Source organism: Gekko japonicus, unplaced genomic scaffold (assembly GCF_001447785.1).
Source record: "Gekko japonicus isolate JY-2015 unplaced genomic scaffold, Gekko_japonicus_V1.1 scaffold2144, whole genome shotgun sequence".
Lineage (NCBI taxonomy): Eukaryota > Metazoa > Chordata > Lepidosauria > Squamata > Gekkonidae > Gekko > Gekko japonicus.
In genome coordinates, this window is record NW_015166485.1 from 135285 (window position 1) to 156239 (window position 20955).

The following is a 20955-nucleotide window of genomic DNA, read 5'->3' on the forward strand; positions in this document are numbered from 1 at the left end:
CTTAAAGGTGAAATTTGGATTTCTCTGGACGTGGAATGCTCGAGCCTTAAAGGGGAGTTGGAGCTGGCGAGGAAAATACGTGGAGGGCTTTTAATCCCGATTGTTAGAAGAGGAGACGAGGCCTGACCAGGAAACCGGGGGAAGAACTTTAAATCTAGATGCTTTAAAGGGGTGGCTGCGCCTGGCTGGGAATGTGTGGTGGACACTGTCGTGATTTTTCCAAGAGGGGGGAATAGATTGAGAGGAAACGAGAGATTCTCGGATCTGAAGCCTTAAAGGCAAAGTCTGAAGATGTACGGAAGGATCCAGGAGTCCTTTTAACGTTGAAGGCTTGCAAAGAGGAAGTGACCCGGGGAAAGAGGGCCAAACAGGAATTCTGGAGGAAGAGAGGTCGCTGCAGAACTGCTGATGGAAACCCTCGTCATCAAAGGGGAGGAAGTGGCTGCCCTCTGAGCGGAAACCATTTGCCATTGTTGGCAGAAGTCGCATCTGCAGTCTTAAAGGGGAGGCTGTTTGAGTTCTTACTGCTCTTGGGTACATACAAGGCCTGATTTCTTAAAAGACCAAGGCTGGGGACAATTCCTTATTTTTAAAAATATAGGCACTTAAAGTGGAAGTCTGCTTTGTGCTCTGAGGAAGGCACCCATCCCTCAGCTTTGTATGGTTGCTGGAGGGATGTAAAAGTCCTTATTAAAAGTGAGGGTGTGCCGGTGTTTGGAAGATTTTTATTCTAGGCAAAAAGGCAATGTTCCATAATAAAGGAGATTGGCATTGGCATGGGCTTTTCTGTTAAAACAGCCTCAAATTGATTTCTAGTTTTTATTATGTTGAAAGTATTTAATTCTTTAATTTAAGGGTCTTCTCTTTAATGGGAGGACAAAAAAAAGGAAGCTGCCATTCCTGTCACAGGGAATTAAAAGGAGGTGCACTGACTCGTGAAGTAAAGAGCCTTCTGTTTGAGTAGACTCTGTAAATGTAAATTAAAGAAAGGTTCAGAAGAGGGAGGAAGGAAGGCATTTCTGGTGGAGGACTTAAAATTCTTTCTTGAAAAGGGTCACCTTGCCTTTTGAATTGGTGCTCTGTTGAGTGGCATCCGAAGAAAACAGCCCTGTTGAGACCAGCTGCAATGCAACTGGCTGGTGAGGGTTGAAGGGTGCCCCCCCCTTTGGCTGCATCTGCCACACCCATAGGACACAGCACGACACATTCTCTGTACCTCAAGAGGGCCATCATGGAAGGAACAGCAGCAGCCCCTGCCCCATGTTGGAGTGGGGGAGGAGGCAGCAGTGGCAGAGCCCGGAGGCAACGGCGTTGCTCACGGCGGGACCGTGAGAGTCGCTGCACTCGCCGCAGAGGGAGCCGTCCCGGGGATGTTTCTCATCGGGGACTTTCATCGTCGTCGTCTTCAGGATCGGACAGTGAAGGGCCCTCTCCTCCTGCCCCTGTGGCGCCTGGCAAAGCTCGCCCCCTGCAGCAGCAACGCCGACGCCGTCGGCCCCTGCGACGGCGGAAGAGAGCCTCTGGATCTTCCTGTAGTCGTGAGGAGGAGGAGGAGGAAGAGGAAGAAGAGGATCTTATTGATGGCTTTGCCATTGCCAGCTTTGTCAGCCTGGAGGCACTTGAGGTGAGGGGGGGGGACTCCCTTGATCTCTGTCAGCAAGGGGTTCTGCTGTGTAAGGACTAAAGTGGGGAAGGGCGTCTTGGGAGATGGTGGTGTAGCAAAGAAGAATTAGGGTGAACCTGGGTTCCCACAAGGTTCATGCCTAAGGACTAAGTGCAGCCAAATAATAGGTATCCATAGTTTTGCAGGGTCAAGTGAGGTGCCGTGGGATGTAATGGTGCCTTGGAGTGGTGACCTATATGGATGCTGGTATGCTTTAATGCAGGTGGTTTTTCTCTTTATGGAGTTCCCATATTTAGAAACTGCTTGGATTCTTGGTGTGTTCAAGTTAGCTACCACTGAAGGGAAACTTAATTTATTTTTGTCCTGTATATCGAGTGCAATGGAAATACAGTAGGAACAAAGTCAGCCTGTAGTTCCTGCTTCATTGGGGATGAGTATCAAAAGTCTGTCAGTCATCCCAAATGAGGAGGCACACAGATCATCAAGTTAAAGTTCATGCAAAGGATGGAAGTGATCTATTTTCTTCTTCTCCTTGGCCAGTCATAATGTGTGCAGAATATGAGGTGCCTAGCAGTGGTCCCTCTAAGCTGAGTTAGTGTGAGCTAGCTCACAGGTTTTCAGCCCTCCGGCTCACAGATTTTTTTCTTCGCTCAGGAAGGAGGGCTCCAAAGCAAAATCATTTATGCAGTAGCCAATCCTCGCTCACAACTTTAATGCCAGGAGCTAACAAAGTAGAATTTTTGCTCACAGGACTCCACAGCTTAGAGGGAGCATTGGTGCCTAGAAATAGCTGTGAACACAACAGTGGGACAAGGACCCAGCTCTTGGAATGCTATAAGAGGGGTGAAATGGTATCAGGTTAGGGGTAGAACACTAGCGCAGGGGAGGGGATAAACTCATGCATTTCTCGTGTAAGGATCTCAGTTCAGTCCCTGTCCAGTCCCACATAGAAAGGTCTCAGATAACAGGGCTTGGTAAAAACCTGCACGAGACACTATGAAGAAGCTCTGCCCATCAGGGAAGATGGGACTGGACTAAGTGGGCCAATAGTCTGACTTGATCTAAGAGGGCTCATATTTTGTCTTGCATGGTGAGATCACAGGACACTTCGTAGGACGTGGCACGGAGTGTGGCACCAGATATAAAGTAGTGGAAGATTTAGCCAGTTGAAATTAGGCCTGGGGATGGGGCTAAGCCTTGGCTTTATTGGGTGGCTCGCAGTCTCATCTTTGTAAACAAGTGAGCTGCAGGGCTGCCACTGTGTCCTTTGCATGGAAAATGGACCTTGCTGTGGTGTGTGTTTTAGTGTTTGGACTATAGCAAGGAAATTCTTCCCCTTCCCTCCTCTTTCCAAACACTTCTCCTCAGGCTGGGATTTGGGACGGCTCAGCTTGCTGATCTTCTGTAGCTCGGTTGTGTAGCTTTCCAGATTCAAACAGGCAGAACAGGTGACACGAAAACTCCAGCAAATCTATTGCCTGTCTGAATCTGGAAAGAAGACTCTGCTTAACACAGGAATTCTCGAGGCTGAGCCTGTAGATCAATTCTGGACTGGCTTCACCTGCCTTTCCTGTTAGGCAGGACTGGGCGAGGGGCAGGGTGTGAACACAGGTGTCTCGGCCAAACTGAAAGAATCCAGTGCATAGCTGCACAGCACACAGAGAAATTATAGAGCTGGAAGGGATAGGCCTAGTTACTGAGACCGGCTGTCCTACATCTTCAGCTTGTTGTTAGGATTTACCCTCCATATCTCCCTGGCTTCTGTCTTCCTTCAGTGAAGCCGATCTAACTTGGGGAAGCAATTCACCAAAACCATTTAGCAACCCTCTCTTACCCATGCTAGTCATTGGTAGCACATCAACAGCCTGGAAGAAGAGGGGGAAATACAGATTCTTTGCATTTACAAAAGTGTTACTTGTCCCAAGCAGCCAGGTGGGTGGCAATTTAGAAATCTCCTGTTTTGCCAGATTCCGTTCTCTTGGTGGAACTGGCTTGGAGAGGAAAACTTTTGCGTTCCTAGTACTTCCGGTTCAAAAGCTTATGTGCTAGAAGTCATTGTGGGATATAATATGCCTTCACAGGGAACTTACTGCATTTGAGCTAGGAAGATCTGAGGTGGTACGCTTGCTAGAAGTCATTGTGGGATATAATGTGCCTTCACAGGGAACTTATTGCATTTGAGCTAGGAAGATCTGAGGTGGTGGTATCAGCATTTCAGAGTCCGATACTGCCTGATTAGGGCTGATAACCACTATCGGTATGTCATTTTCAATTTTTCCAACATTTCTTGTTTACAGTTTCCCCCCTCTGGCTCCACATTTGCATTTCTATGGTAGAAACAGATTCATTTTGATTTTGCTTATTTTATTTATAAAATTTATATCCTGCCTTTCTACCCTCACAGGGGCCACTGAGGCCACTAAAGATTTAAAACATACGCAGTGACATGACACTTCAGTACCATTGAAATCAACCATTCCCCCAACACACATCCTTAAAACAATTTGAAAACAGAGTTAAAATATGTACAAAGACCTAAAAGAGCAATGAAAACATTGGTCAGGAAGGAGAGATCACTGAGGGAATGGGGAAATGAAACAAAAAAGTCCACCTACTGGCAGAAGAGGGTAACAGAAAGGGGCAAGCTACTTTGTGGTGCCATGACCGAGAAGGCTGTCTCCTGGGTCGCCACCTGCCTAACATCTGGTCATGTGTGTTTGTAAGGGATTAGGCAGTCCTTCAGGTATGTTGGTCCCAAACTGTATAGGAGTTCGAAGGTCAAAACCAGCCCCTTGAATTGTGGCTGAAAACACCGGGAGCCAGTGTAGATAATCCTGCTCAGGGAAGATCTTGAGGAATGTTTCCCGGAATGGTCCTGGATAAGTATAGTTTAACGAATGTGTTCCTTTGCGGGTTACCCACAGAAGGATGCGACCTTGAAGACCCCAGAGCGGCTGGAGCTTCGGATGAAGCAGTCCGGAAAAAGGAAGCGGGGCGAGGGGAACAACTCTGAGCCAGAAGACGACGATGGGAGTTCAGAAAAGGGTCGCAGCCGAGGCTGCGGTGGGGAGAGAGCACTGAGAAAACGTAGCAAGAGGCGGCGCAAAGAGGTGAGACCTCGGGCTGAAGGGGGGGGTGCTAAGATGGAGGAAGACACATGGGTGGGGTCAAGGGAAATCGGGGTGAAAGCTGTAAGCAAAAGCCTGCTTCAAGCTCAAGAGTAGACAACAGAATGAAAGCAGCAAGGTGGTGTTTGGGTATTTGTCCAGTCAGAACAGAGGTCATAGGCAGCTAATCAGGTGACTGAGGGGAGTGGCTTCTAATTGGGGTGTATGTGGATGCCCTGACAGTATTCAGCAATGAATATCTTAGTTTAAGAACTTACGTTTAAAATCCTTTAGCTTGTGGAATAGAGTTGGCTTGTGACAGGAAGACTTGATACTGAGTAATAACTATTCCTTTAGTGTTTGCCTCCTTGGGTAATTTGTTTGGGGAATTATGTTCCTGAACATAATGTCAGCTGCAGAACGTGTCTCCCATGTGTCTTAAATGTTCATCAGATTTTAATATGGTAAACTTACAGCAAGCAGAATTCAGGACAAATAATAAATCTGGATGTATGGAAAGGAGTGTGGGGGTTAATCTGAAACAAAGTGTAGCTCTCTGAACTGGTTTTTGCCCAGGTGAAGCCTTTAATCTTGTGAAAAAAGAGTTCAGTTCAACAGGTACAGGGTGCCTTTCCTTTACTATGGAATAACCACATATCTTCTGCTTATACCTGGATTTTAAATATAAAAAAGAGCTACTGAATGAAATTTTGCTTATTGTTTGAAGAGGGAGACATTCTCAGCACCTCATTCAGCGTTGTCAGCTTACCAGCCTAACAAATGGATTTATGGAATTCCCCAAGCACCAGATTACTTTAGGGCAAAGGATGGACCAGTTGATTCCCAGTTGATGTGCCAGCCAGCCCCAGAAGTGGCGAAGAAAGGGCCATGACTCAAAGGGAGAGTGCATGAGTTGGGTGCTCCTAATAAAACCCTGTTCGATCTCCACTTATTAGGATTAGGTATAGGGTGATAGAGACTTCTGACTGAGACCCCAGAGAAGCTCTGCTGGTCAGAATAGGAAATACCTACATGGACCAGTATAAGGCACCTTATATTTCTGACTCTGTATAGGGCACCTTTGTTGTAGGTTGGTATGACCATGTTATGTCTCATCTTTTGGGAATATAGAATATGCATTTGTAAAGCAGACACTTTCCTTCCTTTTTTCAGCATATATCTTAAAATCTCACAAGTGTCTTGGACTTTAAATGCTTTGCTTTTATTTTAATTGTTTTTTAAAAAATATGTAGGATTGGCAGTCGTAATCATTATGAATCTAATGTCTGTTCCCCTTCCCTTTTAATTCCCCCCCCCCCCAGCCTTCTTTCCAATCCTTCCTGGAAACTGGATCCATAGTAAGTGGATCTAACATTTTCATGGTATCATTCCCCCTCACCCCCACAAACACACACCAACATTTGGTTGTGGTCATAGTGTTTCAGTGAGTCCTGGCAGCCAGTGTCTTTCTGCGGGTTAGAATTCTTGTTCCTTGTTTGTGGGATCCTTCCTCCCCTTCCTCAGTTTGGAGCAGTATGTTAGTTGGTTGTGTTGCAGCAGCATGCCCATAAGGGCTGGGAGATCTGGGGAAACCTCCCTTTGCAGCGCTAGATTAGCTTTATAAAACCCCTAGACTGCATGCCGTTTCCTTCAGTCTCCAGCGAATTCAGCTAGCTTTGATAGCAACAATTTAGAGTCTACTTGCTTTCCCCCCCATTTCTAAAACCAGCTGGTTGTTTTTCCTTTAGGACCTCAGGGTGGAGTTTCTAATATTGGGGATGTTAGCTAGACATCACTGTTGCTTTCTCTAAAGTTTTATTTGAGCGCCCTTTTCTTCTGGGTACCATGTAGCCCATATACCCGTGCCATAACAAAATTACACGTCTACCTTCGGTCCCTTTCAGAGCTGCATCCGTTCATGCCTGGCCAGTTAGAGACAAATATGGCATGGGCGTGATCTAACAGGGAGGGGCTCTGATTGGTTGCACCATTTGACTTCCCTTTTCATCTTTTCCCTCTCTGCAGTGTGATACAGAAAGTGACCCAGAGGAGCAGGTAGGCAGTGACACCCCCCCCCATCCTACAGCTGTCTGGAACTCACTTGTCTCTACAGAACTCACTGTTGCTTTAGCTATATGGTTTTGTGGGGGGGGGAGTACTAGGAAGGGGGAGAAATTGCAGTGAAGACTGCGTGTGTGAAGGACATGGGGATTCCCTTCCTGTGCACACCGATGTTAAGAAAAACTGCTCCTCTACAGTGATATCCCACGTGGCTCCTGTGAATGTAATGTTCCTTTGAACAGTTAGAGAAAAGTTCTGAGAAAAGTTGTAGCCTGTTGCTTAATCCTGAACCTGTAATATATAGGCCCCAAGTCGTTTGGGACTTCGGGAATTGCAGTTACTGTTCAGAAATGTGGCACGCTGTAGGTGGCTACTGTAAATTCTCTCAGCGTCATACCTTCTAAAAGGCCTGCCCCACAGAAAAGTAATCTGCCATGCGCACTGACTCTGAATGCCAAGAGGTGTCGGAGATGGTTCCTTCATGTTCTGTCATGCACAGAAGGCAGTCCCATGCTCTAGTACAGTGATGGCGCACCTTTTAGAGACCGAGTGCCCAAACTGCGACCCAGAACCCACTTATTTATCGCAAAGTGCCAACACGGCGATTTAACCTGAATACTGAGGTTTTACTTGAGAAAAAACAACTCATACGTTAACTTAAGATGATGCAAACAAAGTAAGGAAAGCAATCCCAAATGCTTTCATTTACTTAAAAATTATTTGGCAGCGAATCCAACACTGGAATGCCAAGAGGTGTCAGAGGTGGTTCGTGTAGAATACCCTTCATGCTCTGTCATACACAGAAGGCAGCCCCATGCTCTAGTACAACTAGTGTACCTGTCTTCATTTGAGTGAAAGGCTGTTGCGTCACCAGTTTGAGAAGACAAAACAGGCCTTCCATGAGAAGCTTGTAGGCAGCTGTTCATTTTGTGTAAAAATAATTTGATTTGATGAACATCATGTTTTGAATCTGTTTTTTGGGGGGGCTAAATAGTGAACCACTGTGTCTCTTGTCTCGGCAGGCCTCCGTTGATGACCTCGAACAGTCATTCACTGTCTCAACCAGCAAAGGTGGGTGTGGGGGCTGTGAGAACAACAACAAGGCCTGTGCCAGAGACAGCATCACGACAGCTGGATTTTTGGCACAGACCAGCTAGCTGGGATGGGATGGTGTTCAGTTCAGGGCATATACATTACCAGGTTAACTTTGGTGGTAGAGAGGTGTCTCTTGGCCAGCCAACAAGGAAGTATTCTGACATGCAGTAATCTGTTCTGGTGCTGGATCAACTTTTCCTCCACCTCCTGACACTTCCTACACTATTGGCAGTAGCAAGTAAGGCACGCGCATGTGGGTAAAGGTGCACTGGAATGTAAGACAAACTAGGTTTGCTTGCAGTAGTTTTTGTTGTCCCTGTTTCGTTTTAAAAGGCCGAAACCCCTTCTGAGTTCCTCAAGTGGTCCCTAGTGGCAAGGGACTGATCTCATAATTATAATACTTAGTGCTTCATAAAGCACCACCTACCAAAGCCTTTGGGCTGTGGCATCTTTTTTGGATTAGGCTTCTGTCCGCTACTCCTTTCATACTTTGTTTACATAGGACTTTGCTTTTTGGACCAATTTCTTAGGGATATTTATCTAATTCACCCCTAAAGCCAGTCTAAGGTAGGACATTACTGCTCTTCTTTTGTACTTGCAGATGAGAAAGAGTAACTTGTCAAAAGCCACCTGAGGAGTGTGTGAATAAACTAGGATCTCCCTCCAAATTCTAAATCCAGTGTACCTATTCGACTGTTGCGTATACCTCCCTAATTTCGATTTCTCTCTTTCCCATCTCATTTTTTCTTGCAGCCTCGGGACCCATTGGTGCATTAAACGGGAGCTGTGAAGCCAAACTCTCTGTGATCCCTAAAGTCTCTGGCCTCGAGCGGAGCCAGGAGCGTAACTACGAGGCCGACCGGGACCCCTTGATAGTGCCTTTCCTGCCCAAGGAGCCCCCTTCTCAGGCAGCTGTGGCCCCCGTTCCAACTCAAGCCTTGCCTCCCAGTCCGCCTGCCCCACCTTCCACAAGGACTCGGGCTCAGACGCCTAATACTGTTCATGGGACACCCCAGCCCAAAGGCCAGCCGCCTCCGATGCCTCAGGGGGGGTCAGTCCCCCACAACCTCACACAGAACCAGCTGCACATGAAGGTACCAACCTTTGCCAGCCAGACACAGTACCCTGTAGGGCTGGACCTCAGCACCGGAGGGTGAGTCTCAGTGGGATTTACCCATATTGCTTACTCTGTTCTTTTGCCCATCTCTCTGCTGTCCTTCTGTCTTATTGGTTTCAAGTGATTCTCTGTTTTTCTTCATTGAAACTCAGCCCTCTGTCTTCCTTACCCGTCTTTCTTTGTTCATTCTTCAACCTGTCCATTTTTTCCATTTCCCCTGTTAATGTTCTATGAGACATTCCCCTTCCATCTGTTGTCTTTAAGTATTACTATCTGGTATTAAATTGGGTTTCTGGTACCCATCACAAAGGCAGCAAGACCAGAACACCACAAACGAAGTGGGGTCCCACATAATCATGGGACTACCACGTATGCAGAACGGTGTCTTTGTAAACTTTGTGTGTTTACATGTTTTTAAACGTTTTAGTGTTGAACAGCAAAACACGAAAGCATTTCATCACCTTGGGGGACCCTTTGTGGGTGGGGAAACCAGCACAGAAATGTTTAAAATAAAATAAACTGGTCAAAAGAAGAAAAATATTTTTAAAAATGGCTCCATGAAGACTGAGCATGCTCCAGAATGCGTGACGTGTTGAGAGTAATTAGAGGTCTGTGAAAGGGAAAGGGGCAACGAGCGGAGACCTGGCCTGTTCGAGTCCTGTAAGACCTTATGGAGTCCTGGAGAGGGAGAGGAGATCTGCATGTCTCTGTGAGGGGATTTAACACCCCCCCGCCAAAAAAAAGAAAATCTTCACGGGTCCCTTGCTTGGTGATAATACTACTTAGACGGTTCAACGTACTTCATGTGCCCTTACCACAGCCCTATAAATATTTATTTATTTTTCAAATTTATATTCCGCCCTCCCCGCGAATGGGCTCAGGGTGGATCACAACAATAATTAGGCCATTTGGCATCACAGAACAATAATAAAGAGTTAATTAAAGCAAAGAATTTAACAATAGATTGTACCGGTTATTGCCCATTCTTCCTCTGTGTATTATATATACCATTCCTTCTTTCTACAAATTGTGTTCCTTGATTCTTTCCCCATGCCTTTCATACTTGTACTGTTTGTTAGATTGATTTGACAGTTTTAAAATGCAGATGCTCTTATGTGTTCTTATGATATGTGTGACCGGTTAACCCTGGCAATCTAAACTCTTGTTGTAAATACGACTTTCTGTAGGATTACTTTGAATAAAGGATGCTTTAGATTCTTGACGGTCCCTCAGTGAGATGTTATCGTTGTTCCCTTGCCTCACTGACAAGGGACCTGAGGTTGAAAAAGTCACACATCCGAGACCCCCTTCTTGAGTCTATGACTAAGCTGGGGTTTGAACCCCAAGATCTCTCATATCTGCAGTGCCCTTCCTAGTGTTCCTCTGTTTCTGGCTTCTGTGGTGCACTCTGCTCCCCCTTCCGTTGTTTATGCTCAAACTCCTCATAACATAGTTTTTTCTTTCCCTCTTCCAGGTGCAGCCGTGGTGCAGCTCACCCCAAGCCTATCCTCCCCCCGTGCTCCCCCTCTTCCTCTCAGCTCCCTCACCGACCCTCCACCCCGTCACTGGCCCTCCCTCCCCATGCCTTTCCACCCTCCCTTCGCCCCCCTTCCCATCACCACCCCGGTATGTTCACCCCCTCGCCTGGCCTCCCGCCACCACCCCCGCTGCTTCAAGTTGCTGGGCACCCAGCTGCAGCTGCTGCCATATCTGGTAAGAGGGACTCCAAAAGAGGAATGGGTCTGGGCGACAGCAGATCTCGAGGAAGATTTGCAAGGGCTGCGATGGAAGGGGTGGTAATCGTATGGCTTCAGCGGGGTGGCCGACAGTGTGGTTCCCAAACCGTGTCCTTGTGGACCGTGACCGCTTCTTAGAATCTTATTTCATAAATTGGTTTGTGGCCCTCATTGTATCAAAGGGAGGTTTAAATATATGATGGCAAATCCAAGAAGCGAGTGGGTGATGGTGGGGTAGAAATTTTGTCTTCAGGGAGCATTTGGGGAGAAGAACTGCGGGGGAGGATAAGTGGCGGGCTGGGCTGTGGAAGATCCTCCTGGCTCCTGCGTGTTAGAAGCTGGCAAGGGAAGAAATCTGGACTCCAGGCCGTGTGGGGATAGGGCTCCGTGGAGATGACAAGTCGTGTGGAAGGGGAGTCCTGTTCTGTTTGCTTGCCTTCTTGCCTCCCCCTGTCCTGTGAACCCTTTTGCCATTATGTTTATTTCTGCCTTTCCAGAACAAGAACTAATCCGACAAGACTTGAGCTCGCGATTCTTGGCAGGGCAAGGTGGGCCTGAGATGGCAGCTGCCGCCATCCGCCCACTGGCCTTCCAGTTCCACCAACACAACCACCAGCACCAACACACCCACCAACACACCCACCAGCACTTCACCCCTTTCCCCCCAGGCATGGTGCCTGCGCCCAGCCCAGCCATGGTGAGAGCTTTCTGGAGCTTGCTGGGAGGATGGGGGTGGGCGGACAAGCCGGCACCTAATATGTGCCCATGTCTCTGCACTGCAGCCTCTGGGGTAGGTCTCCACTCTTTAGGTTTTCATGTTTGGGGATGCTTGGCCTTTCCTCTCATGCATTCCTGTTTCCTCTCCCCTGTAGTTTGAGAAGTACCCTGGCAAGATGGATGGGCTCCTGAGGCATAATGTAAGTGCGGCTTTTTGGGGTTTTTTTTTTTTTAAGAGCAGGGATCTCCGAGGGGACTGACCTTTTGGGAAAGGGGCAGCTCCCCCCCCCTCCCGGTTTCTCTGGGTGGCGCTTCCATTGCTTTCTCTTCTTCTTCCAGTTTTATGCCGCATTCCCCCCAACCGTGTCGGGGATCCCCCCGGTCCTGCCTCCCGCTGTGACTTTTGGCTCCTTGCAGGGGGCGTTCCAACCTAAGGTGAACCCTCCAGACGTAGTAGAAAAATGGGCTGTCTTGGAACGGGGCAGTTTAGGAGTCAGGGGGCTCTTAGGTGTTGTTCCCCTCCCTTGGAGCCAGCAAAGTTTTCATTAGGGAGGGCTGAAGGCCAGGTCTTTTGGGTTCTCTCTGTGGAGGACAGACCCCAGTGGAGTAGAGGGGGTGAGGCTTGGAGGGAGCCCACAGCGACTGGTGGGTCTGGGCATGGGTCCTTAGAGGTTTCTGGGTTCTGTCTCCCACTCTGAGAAGGAAGCAGAGTCCAGCGTAGCAGCCCTTAAGTGATATGAAGGAACCTGGTGTGTATGCAGTGGTGTTCTCCTCTCCAGCTGTGGAGGCCAGTAATCCAGTCGATTAGAAGAGGGGTAAGGGCAGCTCCTAGGTTTTCAGAGAGGTGTGGTTGGGTGGGAAGGCAGATTTGTATTTTAAAAATTCAGAAGATTTGAGGCTAGGTAGGACTTTATGGGAATGAGCTTTGGGTGGGGGGGGGACAGCTCTAAGCCCGGATTCTTTGTGATGGGATTGGCAGCTAGTAGTCTAGAGCAGACAGGCCTTGGAATGTCTCATTAACCTCCTGGCATTATTTCTCCCGCAGAGCACTAATCCTGACCTGCCATCCCGTCTGGGCGCTGTCCCACCAAGCTTGTCTCAGAAAGGGACCCAGGTGAGTCTGCCATCTGTAGGAACTGGGTCGGGGGCAGAGATGAGCGGCGTGGCATACAGATGTCAGCTAACCGCCACTTGGTTTTCTCTCTCCTTGTAGCTCACAGATCCTTTCAGGCCTGCGCTGAGAGTGAGTAACCCTGGGATCCCTCCTGGTCAGAACGCAATGGGGTGGCTGTCTAGAGGATCGAGGACTAGTGGAGGCAAACCTGGCATGGACAGGAGGAAAGAGATCACGATGGGGAGGGGGGCAGGAGGAGAAGAGTGCATCGTGTTAAGAGGGCAGCGTATGCCCGGCCAAGCGGGGGATGTGATGGAAAGCTGTGAAGGGTCTCCATTGGTGGAGGAGGGTATCCTGGAGTGGATTGCTCCTCCCACTCGCTCCGAGGGCAGACCCATGTAAATTTACTTGAGCCTCTCCTTTCTGGTGGGAGGAGTGCTTCTCCACCCCACCCCAAATGTCCGTCCTGCTTGTTCTTTGTCAGTAGAGCTTTATGAGGTTCTCTGATCTATTCCTGAAATATTTCCCCCCCCCGGAACGAGACGGCAAAGGTTTTTTGGGAATTGGCTTTGATATTTTCATATACAAGTTTTTTCTTCTTTTCCCCCAACCTCTTTGGTTACAAGGGAATGAGGGCAAAGGGCCTTTTATTAGGCCTACAGCTCCAAGAGGAGCAGTTGGTTTAGCGGCTGCTAAAGAGAGCTGATTAGGACAGGTGCAGAAGAAAGCACCTTATATGGCATCCAGGACTCACCTTTAGGAGCACTGACCCAGAGCCGTTTCTTAGCTGGGAGGGCCACAGAACACGGCAAAGCCTCCAGGCCCTCGCTAGCCTGGAGGAGGGACAGTAGCAGCTGGGAGACAGATGCACATCCCTTCTCCCCCCCCCCCGGGTGAGTATCTTTGACTGTCCTGAACAGCAGTGGTGACCAGACATCCGTTTTGGGACGGTGCCGCACAGGCAGCCTCATGAAGCACAAAATGACGGACGCTCTTTGCGGACTCCCGCTCGGCAGTGCCTCGTACCAAGACTTTGGCAAGTGGATGAAGACTTTTCTACCAAGACTTTTGCAGGAGGATCTTTTGATCCTCGTCAAAGATATCGGAGCCAGTTTAGCTGTAGAAGGGAAACAGAAGGCCAAGGCACGGGAAGGCATTGTCCCTTCTTCCCTCAGTCTCAGACTGGGAATAAAAACAGTATTCTGAGAGAACCTGTCCCTCTTCTGGGATTCTGGAGAGAGAGAATATTGCTCCACCAAGGAGTCAGGATGGGATTCCCTCGATCCACAAAGGACTGCTCCGGAGCGGATCAAAGTCCGTGGGGGTTGCCCTGAGACAGCCAAACCCTCACACTCGGATTCGGGCACAAACCTTCCCTCTCCTGGCATAGAGGGATGCATGTGGGGAGAGGGGCTGTTTCTGCCCCAGTTTCTCCTACTTTGGTCAAAAACTATGGCTATTTTTGGAACTGAGTGAAGATCAGCAGGAGAAGTCTCATACTTGGAGTATTTCAAGTCAGGGAGGCACAAGGACTTCCCCCTATGGTTATAGTTCTAAGCCGTATTATTCCTTTTCCTGAGTCATTTGAAGAGTCGTTGCAGGGAGTGTGATCCATTTTTCCTCTCAATCATGACCATAGCCAAAAAATCCAGAGAACCAAGAAAGAACGGTGGTTGTCGGTCAGTTCTGGACCCCAGACATCTGGTTTGTGGAGAAACGGCAAGTTCCATACAAAAATGCCAAAAACCATTCTGCGGACCCTTCAGCCCAGTTCCTAACGCTTATGTTTTAATTATTCATCTTGCTTCTTTGAGACATTAGTGTTTTACCCTGTCTAGCTTATCTCTGCCTGTGTTCATCTCTGAAGCAGAGGTTTGTGGGTGTCTGGAGGACTACAGGATACTGTGGGCTTCTAGTGAATGCCCAGAAAAGCTGCCTTATTCCAGTCCACAGGATGCTACATCTAGAAGTGAGGGGGTAAATTCCATCACAGCTTCCTTTACTCCATTGTGGCACACTAAAACACCAATCTCTTGCTACAGCTTCAGGCAAAAGGAGGAGGAGTCCACTTTCCTTGCATCCTCACTGCTGTTGGAGTTCCTACAAGAAGTGCCTTTGATCAAGCTCCCAAGAAAGGGTTCAAAGATTTCTCACCTACTACATGCACAGGGTGTTAATGCAGGAGTCTTCAGAGCCTGTTAAGTTTCTGTCTTTGGAACTTGCCTTCCTAACTCCAATTACATCTGTGAGAAAGATGTCGCTAGGACCCTTGTCAGTCAAACATAACCTCTCTCCGTACATCATGAAACCAGAGGGATCCTTAATTCTCCATCAGTGGAAGAAGGTAGCCTTATGAGGCAGCTCCACTTCCCTTGATCGGTTAGGCAGGGATTGCCACTGCTTCCACATCTGGCTGAAAATGGACCACTAGTCCACGTCCAGCCAGTAAGGATGGAACTTCCACAGTCTCTCTCTCTCTCTTTCTCTGTCCTAGGCCTTTTCTTTTTCTATTTATTTATTTATTTATTTATTATTTGTATTTATACCCTGCCTTGCCTGACATGCAGGCTCAAGGCGGCTAATCATCTGTAAGGTCTGCTGCTATTCAAGGCCACTGTTCATGGCCACCATTGATTTTCTTGGCATAAAAGTACAGCATTTGAAGGATTTACAGCCTGTCAGAAGAACTGGGACTCTTGCAGTGCTTGGCATGAGCACTCAATTGGAAGAAATGTGCAGTGGTGCCCCCGTGGGCAGCTGCTTTTTCTGGTAGGGCATTCCACGTTGGGTGCTTTTGCTTCGTTGGATGCTGCCTTCAGGGATCAAGTGCCCTAATGGGTTCTGCCCCCTTAGACCGTGAGCAGGGAGCTGAGTGCCTGTAATGCAGTTACACATTCCACTCCAGAATACCCTCCTCCACTGGTGGAGAAAGGAACGTTGGACTCGATCGAGAGTGTTTTCTCTTATTAGTGAATGAAGGGTATCTGTCCCCACCTGGAACCTTTCGGGCTATCTTGCCGAGCATATCTGGTTGCCACTTTTTTCAGTTGAGTGTTTTTGGTCTCCCGGGGATGCCTGTCATCTCCGTCTTCTTCTCTCAACATTTTCAGCTTGCATTTTCCAACTTCTTGTCTGAAGTCGTTTACTAGATAAATAATATTTTTTGCTGCCCCAGCTTTACTGCACCATGAAATGGTTTGGGGGTGGGGCGGGGGCGTTCCTCCCGCCAGAAGGGAGAGGGGCAAACAGATTTATCCGGCCCTGCCCTCAGAGCTAGTGGGAAGAGAAACTGGCTCTATGATGCTTGCCATCCACTGATGAGAAGAGGCTTTCCTGGTAAGTCCAACATTCCCTTCCTCCTTCTTTCGCAGAAGCCCGGGAAGTGGTGCGCCATGCATGTCCGTGTGGCATATATGATCCTGCGGCACCAGGAGAAGATGAAGGTAGGGTGGGCCTGTGCTGCCTCCCCCCTCCGCCTGCATCCCATGATGGGGAGTGGCTCAGCTCCTGCAGGTGGCTGCCAGAGGGTCACTGCAAGCAATGGGAGAGGCCTCTCCTCTTCTGCTCTTCTGATGTCCATGCCGGCCCCTGGATGCAAGTCAGGGTTTGTGAGTCTGGGTAAAAAGGGGCTGTGGAAATCAGAACTGGAGGAAAAGGGTCTGGGGTGGGCCGATCTGGAGGCATCCCTGACCAAGACGGGCTGTGCTTCATGTGAGCAAATGGTGCTTGGGGGAACCAGTCGTTTTGCTTATGGCGGGTTCTTTTCCTTTCCCCCCACCGCAACTGATGCAGGGTGACGCCCCAAAATTGGATTTCCGGAATGACCTCCTGACCTGCCTGCCCGGCACTGGAGCCTTTGGCAGCCTTCCCCACAGCCAGGAGCTGGCACGTCCCGCCACCCTCTTCACAACAGCTGGTTAGTGTCTTCTGGCCCACCCAATTGGCCAGCTTTCCTGGCTTGTACTTCCCTGAGACTGTGAGCTTAGTGAGCTTCCTTAGAAATTCTTCCCAGGTGAAACAGGTTTCCCAGGCAAGCTGTTTCTTCCAGTCTCTGTATCTGAACATGTGTAGGATTGTACTCTGCTTTGTTGATTATGTCGCAAATATAATAGACTGTAAAAACAACAACAAAAGGCACTGATTAAATGACGTAATGGCACCTCTGATAGGCCAGCATCTGGCTCTGTTTTGTTGATTATGGGGCAAATATAATAGACTGTAAAAAAACAACAAAAGGCACTGATTAAGTGATGTAATGGCACCTCTGATAGGCCAGCATCTGCTGTTTCTCCAGATTCCTTAGCCATTAACGAGTCTCTCCTCTTCACCCCTCCTCCATCCTTTAGGTGCTGTCCACCCAGGGAGTGGCTCGTCTTTTGGTCCTGCCAGCACTCCCCACGGTTCCTTCCTCAGCCCCAGCCCCCACATTGGTAAGAGTGATGGGTCAGAAGGATGGGTCAAGCAGGGCAGGTCTCAGAGGCTTCTGTAATGGCTGCTCACTCCTCCGCTGGTCTCTTTTTGCAGATCCCTTTGGCAGACCTGCAAGCTTTGCCTCCCTGGGAGCACTCTCCAACGGAGCTTTTGGGGGCTTGGGCAACCCATCTTTCAGTAAGTATTGCTCAAGGGACAGGACACAGGGCGATTGTTAAAGGGCCAGAAAGTAGTTTCTTGGGATTTGCTTAAGACTACTAAAGGGATTGAGGAAAATGTGCCCGTTTGACTGGCAGAGGCAGAAGCCAGGACTCCTGACTCCCATTCCTTCCCTTCACTCTTGAAGATGGAGAGGAATTGCTGGCTCCTATCCTTCTCTCTCTCTCCTCAGCCCCCCCAATCTTGGCGCTTGCCGTCAGGGAAAGGAGAGTACCCTTGAGAGGGTTGTACCTTCCACTTGCTCCACAAGCAGGGCATGTGTAGCGAGGACCTTGTGTAACTCTGTTCCTGGTGTGATCCCCAGTTACATTCTTTCCCACCCTCTTTATCTAGTTAGAAAAGGAACTGGGCAGAATTTTGAATACGAATCTGCCTCTCAGCTTGCGCCTCCTGCCACGCAAAGTGCTGACAGGCTCCCTGGGGTGCAGTGCAAGATGCCCAGGGGCACTGCACAGTGAAGCTGATCCCTAGAGGGGTGTCTCCAGTGAATTTGGCGGAGTCCATCCCTCTTTCAGGCCACTAGTCACTGGGTGCCAATCAAACCTCCTTCATGACCTCCAGTCCAACAGCAGCCAGATGCGCCACTCCTAAATTGCACTGAGTCTTTGGTGATTCTGGGCATATGTGGCGGTGTTGATATCCTGTGGCATTGCTGTAGCCTCCAACCCAGTCACTATTCTCTTCGCTCTAACAGAGGGGCCAGTTGAACCACCAGGGAGGTGAGCAGTGATACACCTATATTATCGATAGGTCTGTCCCTTGGCCATTCTGGATGTGGTATGCGAGAAGCTGTTTGAGACTCTGCATCAAAGAAATTTATCTGCTTGCTCTGTGTAGCTGTTCTCCGAGGGCTTCAGCCAGGCTCTCTGCCTCTTTTTTGTCATAAGAGAAATCAGAGAAGCCAAATGTTGGAACAGGCCCGTGGCCCATCCAGTCCAACACTCTGTGTCACACAGTGGCCAAAAATACCAGGTGCCATCAAGGACGTCCAGCAGTGGGGCCAGGACACTAGAAGCCCTCCCACTGCTGCCCCCCCCCAAATGCACCAAGAATACAGAGAGCATCCCTTGCCCCAGACTGAGAGCTCCTATCTATACCTTGTGGCTAATCTTGAGGTTTTGGCTGATCCACAGGTTCAGAAGAAGCAAAGGGTAGAATCATCTGGATTTATAGCTATCATAAACCACAAGTTATAAGGGGGATGATTTGTTGTGAATGCTCCTTATAACAGAAACTCTGCCCTTGGGAACCTAGTCCGTAAAGGGGAAGGCTGCTACTCTGGCAATTCCAGATGTCTGAGGGCATTGCTATGTATCCCACTGGGCAGGAGTTGTGAGGGGCTACAGTGCCTGCCCCACTCTCCAAAGAACCCTCCCACGTGCACTCCTGCCACCTCTAGCCTATCCAGTCTGAACATTTTGCTTTCCTCCCAGACCCAGCCTCTGTCTTTGGGCAAAAGGACAGCCCTGGAGCTCCAGCTTACCCCAGCCCCCATGAAGCATGGAACCGCCTGCACCGCACGCCACCTTCCTTCCCCACGGCCCCACCCTGGCCCAAAGGTGGCACTGGAGACGGGGCTGAGCGTGGGGGTAGCCAGCATGACAAGGAGAGCGAGAAGCCAGAAGGGCCAGTGATCAAGGACGAAAAGGACAGGTGAGAGGCAGGGCGTGAGGAGGTGGCCACGGGGGCTGGGGCCTGGGCTTCTGATGTCCTCTCCCAAGCGCGTTCTGTTTGGGGGTAGGAGGGGACTGGCTGCTTCAGGGCATGAGTGGATTTGACTGGATTGTACTGAGCAGCGAAAACAATGCAGGGAGGTTTTCACCCCACCTGGATCCTCACAACAGAAACATCTAGGTTGCGTGAGCACTGCTACTGTTGATTATTTTGACCGGGGGGGGGGGGGGGGAGAAAAAAAAATCGGGCCAATGAGAAACAAAGATCGGGCTAGGAACAGTGTGGGCCAGTAGGATGCCATGGGAAAGAGTCAAAGGATAAATGAGAGGGCCAAGAGCCAATGTCCGGTTTTTGCTTGCCTTTTCCAGAGACGCCCTCTTCTCCCGCCATCCACTGCGTGCCTCTCCAGCTACGCCCACCCCAAAGAACCCAGCACTGGCCCACGAGGAGCCTCCGGGCCGCCCTCACGGGGCAGCAGAGCGTGAGCACCGCTATGGAAGCCCAGCAAGCTCCAGTCATGCCTCCCGCTCACCCTATCCGGAGCCGCCTCTGAAGAAGGAAGTGAAAGTGAAGGAAGAGCCGGAGCTGACGGGGTTTGAGGGAGCGCTGCGTGCGGGGGCCTCCTTTCACAGCACCCTCCATGTCTCCCACCCGCTGGGGACACTGGCTGTGTTTGAGCGCCCCCAGGCCGGGACTGGCGGAAGCGTCTCCCCATACTTGGTAGCCGGCCCGCCTCCGGCCGCCTCCTATGCCGCACTCGAAGCCTGGCGTGAGCCCTACCACCGGGGTCTGGAGTTGCACCCGCTACAGCGCTTGCCCCGCTTTCTGGAGACCCCATCGCCTGCCGCCGCCACTGCTGAAGAGTATGAACGGGCCCGGCTCTACGGCCTGCCCCCCCCAACCCACGCCAGCCTCATGGCTTATCCCAGACACCAGAATGGGCTGCTGGCGAAAGCCACCCCAACGGCTGCCGCCACCGCTGTGGGACTACTGAGCGCCCCTCCGCCTCTCATCCCAGCTTCAAATGCCCGGCCCTGTTCCCCTAGGCGTGCCCCGGACATCCGGGAACTGGCAGCCGCCTACAAGGACCGGGACTCCAGATAATGGTGCTACAGTGGGGCCCTGGAACATGAGTACCTGCACCAAGCAGCTTCCCTTGTCTCCAGCCTGGGCCCTGGCCAGAGATGTAGACCCCCTTCCACATTATTGGGACTTGACGTCTGGCCTCCTGCCACCTTCGCCTGAGAGGAAGGCTGCCGCCGCCACCCCAGAAGGACTTGGCTCCCTTCAGCTCTGAGCATTGGGGGACCCTTCCTGCCCCAGACAAAAAGACTTAAGGAAAGTAGTCTCGTGGAAGTGTTGGGGGTGGTGGAGGAGTGGGGCGAGAGTCCAGGCTTGGGAGGCCCTTAGTTTTTGTCTCCGGCTTTCTTTCAAAGCTCCCTTTGCCCAGCTGTGGGAATCATTAAACGATTTGGTGTCTGCTTCCAGCATCCCTGCTGGGCTGAAATTAACGTTGGGGTGTGTTCTCCCTCCCTCCGTGGACTGAGGGGAAGGCTGCTTTCAGGGGAAGGGGGGACTGTATCTTGGGGCACCTCCCCCCCACCAGGCAGTGTACATATTTATATATTCTGCCCCTGGCAGGTGGGGAAAGGTTTTTGTACATTTATAAAAGGTTTGAGATTGTGATTTTAAAAGTGACTCTGCTCCCTCTTCTCCTTCCTTCTGGCTCCCCTTGTTTTTACTGTACTGCTCTTTTCTATACCTGTATCCGATCCCTCCTCCTCTCTTCCCCCGTCCTTCTGTAATTGATCGGAAAGGTGCAGCAGGGAGGGTGCCACGCATCTGCCCACTGCCCTTTCCTCCCCAGGTTGGTTAATTAAACCCCAAACTGGTGCTTCTGGATTCCTTTTTGTTTCCTGACTGTGTGTTTGTCTGGGGGGATCGGGACAGGGAGGGGGTTGGGACTGCATTCCAGGTAGGGGGGGGGTGGTGGGCCTTCTTTCCTGGTTTCGGGGGGGGGGGGGGGAGGAGCAGTGTCGTATAGGGTCAGAAAGGGATTT

General features: G+C 50.0%; 1 protein-coding gene across 1 annotated transcript; it reads left to right on the forward strand.

Moving 5' to 3' along the window:
- Positions 1-810: 810 nt before the first annotated feature.
- FBRS (fibrosin) lies at positions 811-20774 on the forward strand. Its single transcript, XM_015412152.1, has 18 exons — positions 811-1624; positions 4549-4734; positions 6054-6089; positions 6757-6786; positions 7815-7863; positions 8641-9040; positions 10479-10717; positions 11238-11437; positions 11613-11657; positions 11797-11892; positions 12503-12571; positions 12671-12700; positions 15943-16179; positions 16364-16487; positions 16918-17001; positions 17096-17179; positions 18655-18874; positions 19264-20774. The coding sequence occupies exons 1-18, from the start codon at positions 1232-1234 to the stop codon at positions 19997-19999; spliced, it is 3258 nt and encodes a 1085-aa protein (XP_015267638.1). The 5' UTR covers positions 811-1231; the 3' UTR covers positions 20000-20774.
- The last annotated feature ends 181 nt before the right edge of the window (positions 20775-20955 follow it).

What these genes read in the sequence shown, in the direction of transcription:
- FBRS (XM_015412152.1), top strand. Translation starts at nt 1,232, where the DNA reads ATGGAAGGAACAGCAGCAGCCCCTGCCCCATGTTGGAGTGGGGGAGGA. An exon ending in CTGGACCTCAGCACCGGAGG is followed by an intron (nt 9,041 to 10,478) that starts GTGAGTCTCAGT and finishes TCCCTCTTCCAG; the next exon opens with GTGCAGCCGTGGTGCAGCTC. An exon ending in CTGGATGCAAGTCAGGGTTT is followed by an intron (nt 16,180 to 16,363) that starts GTGAGTCTGGGT and finishes CAACTGATGCAG; the next exon opens with GGTGACGCCCCAAAATTGGA.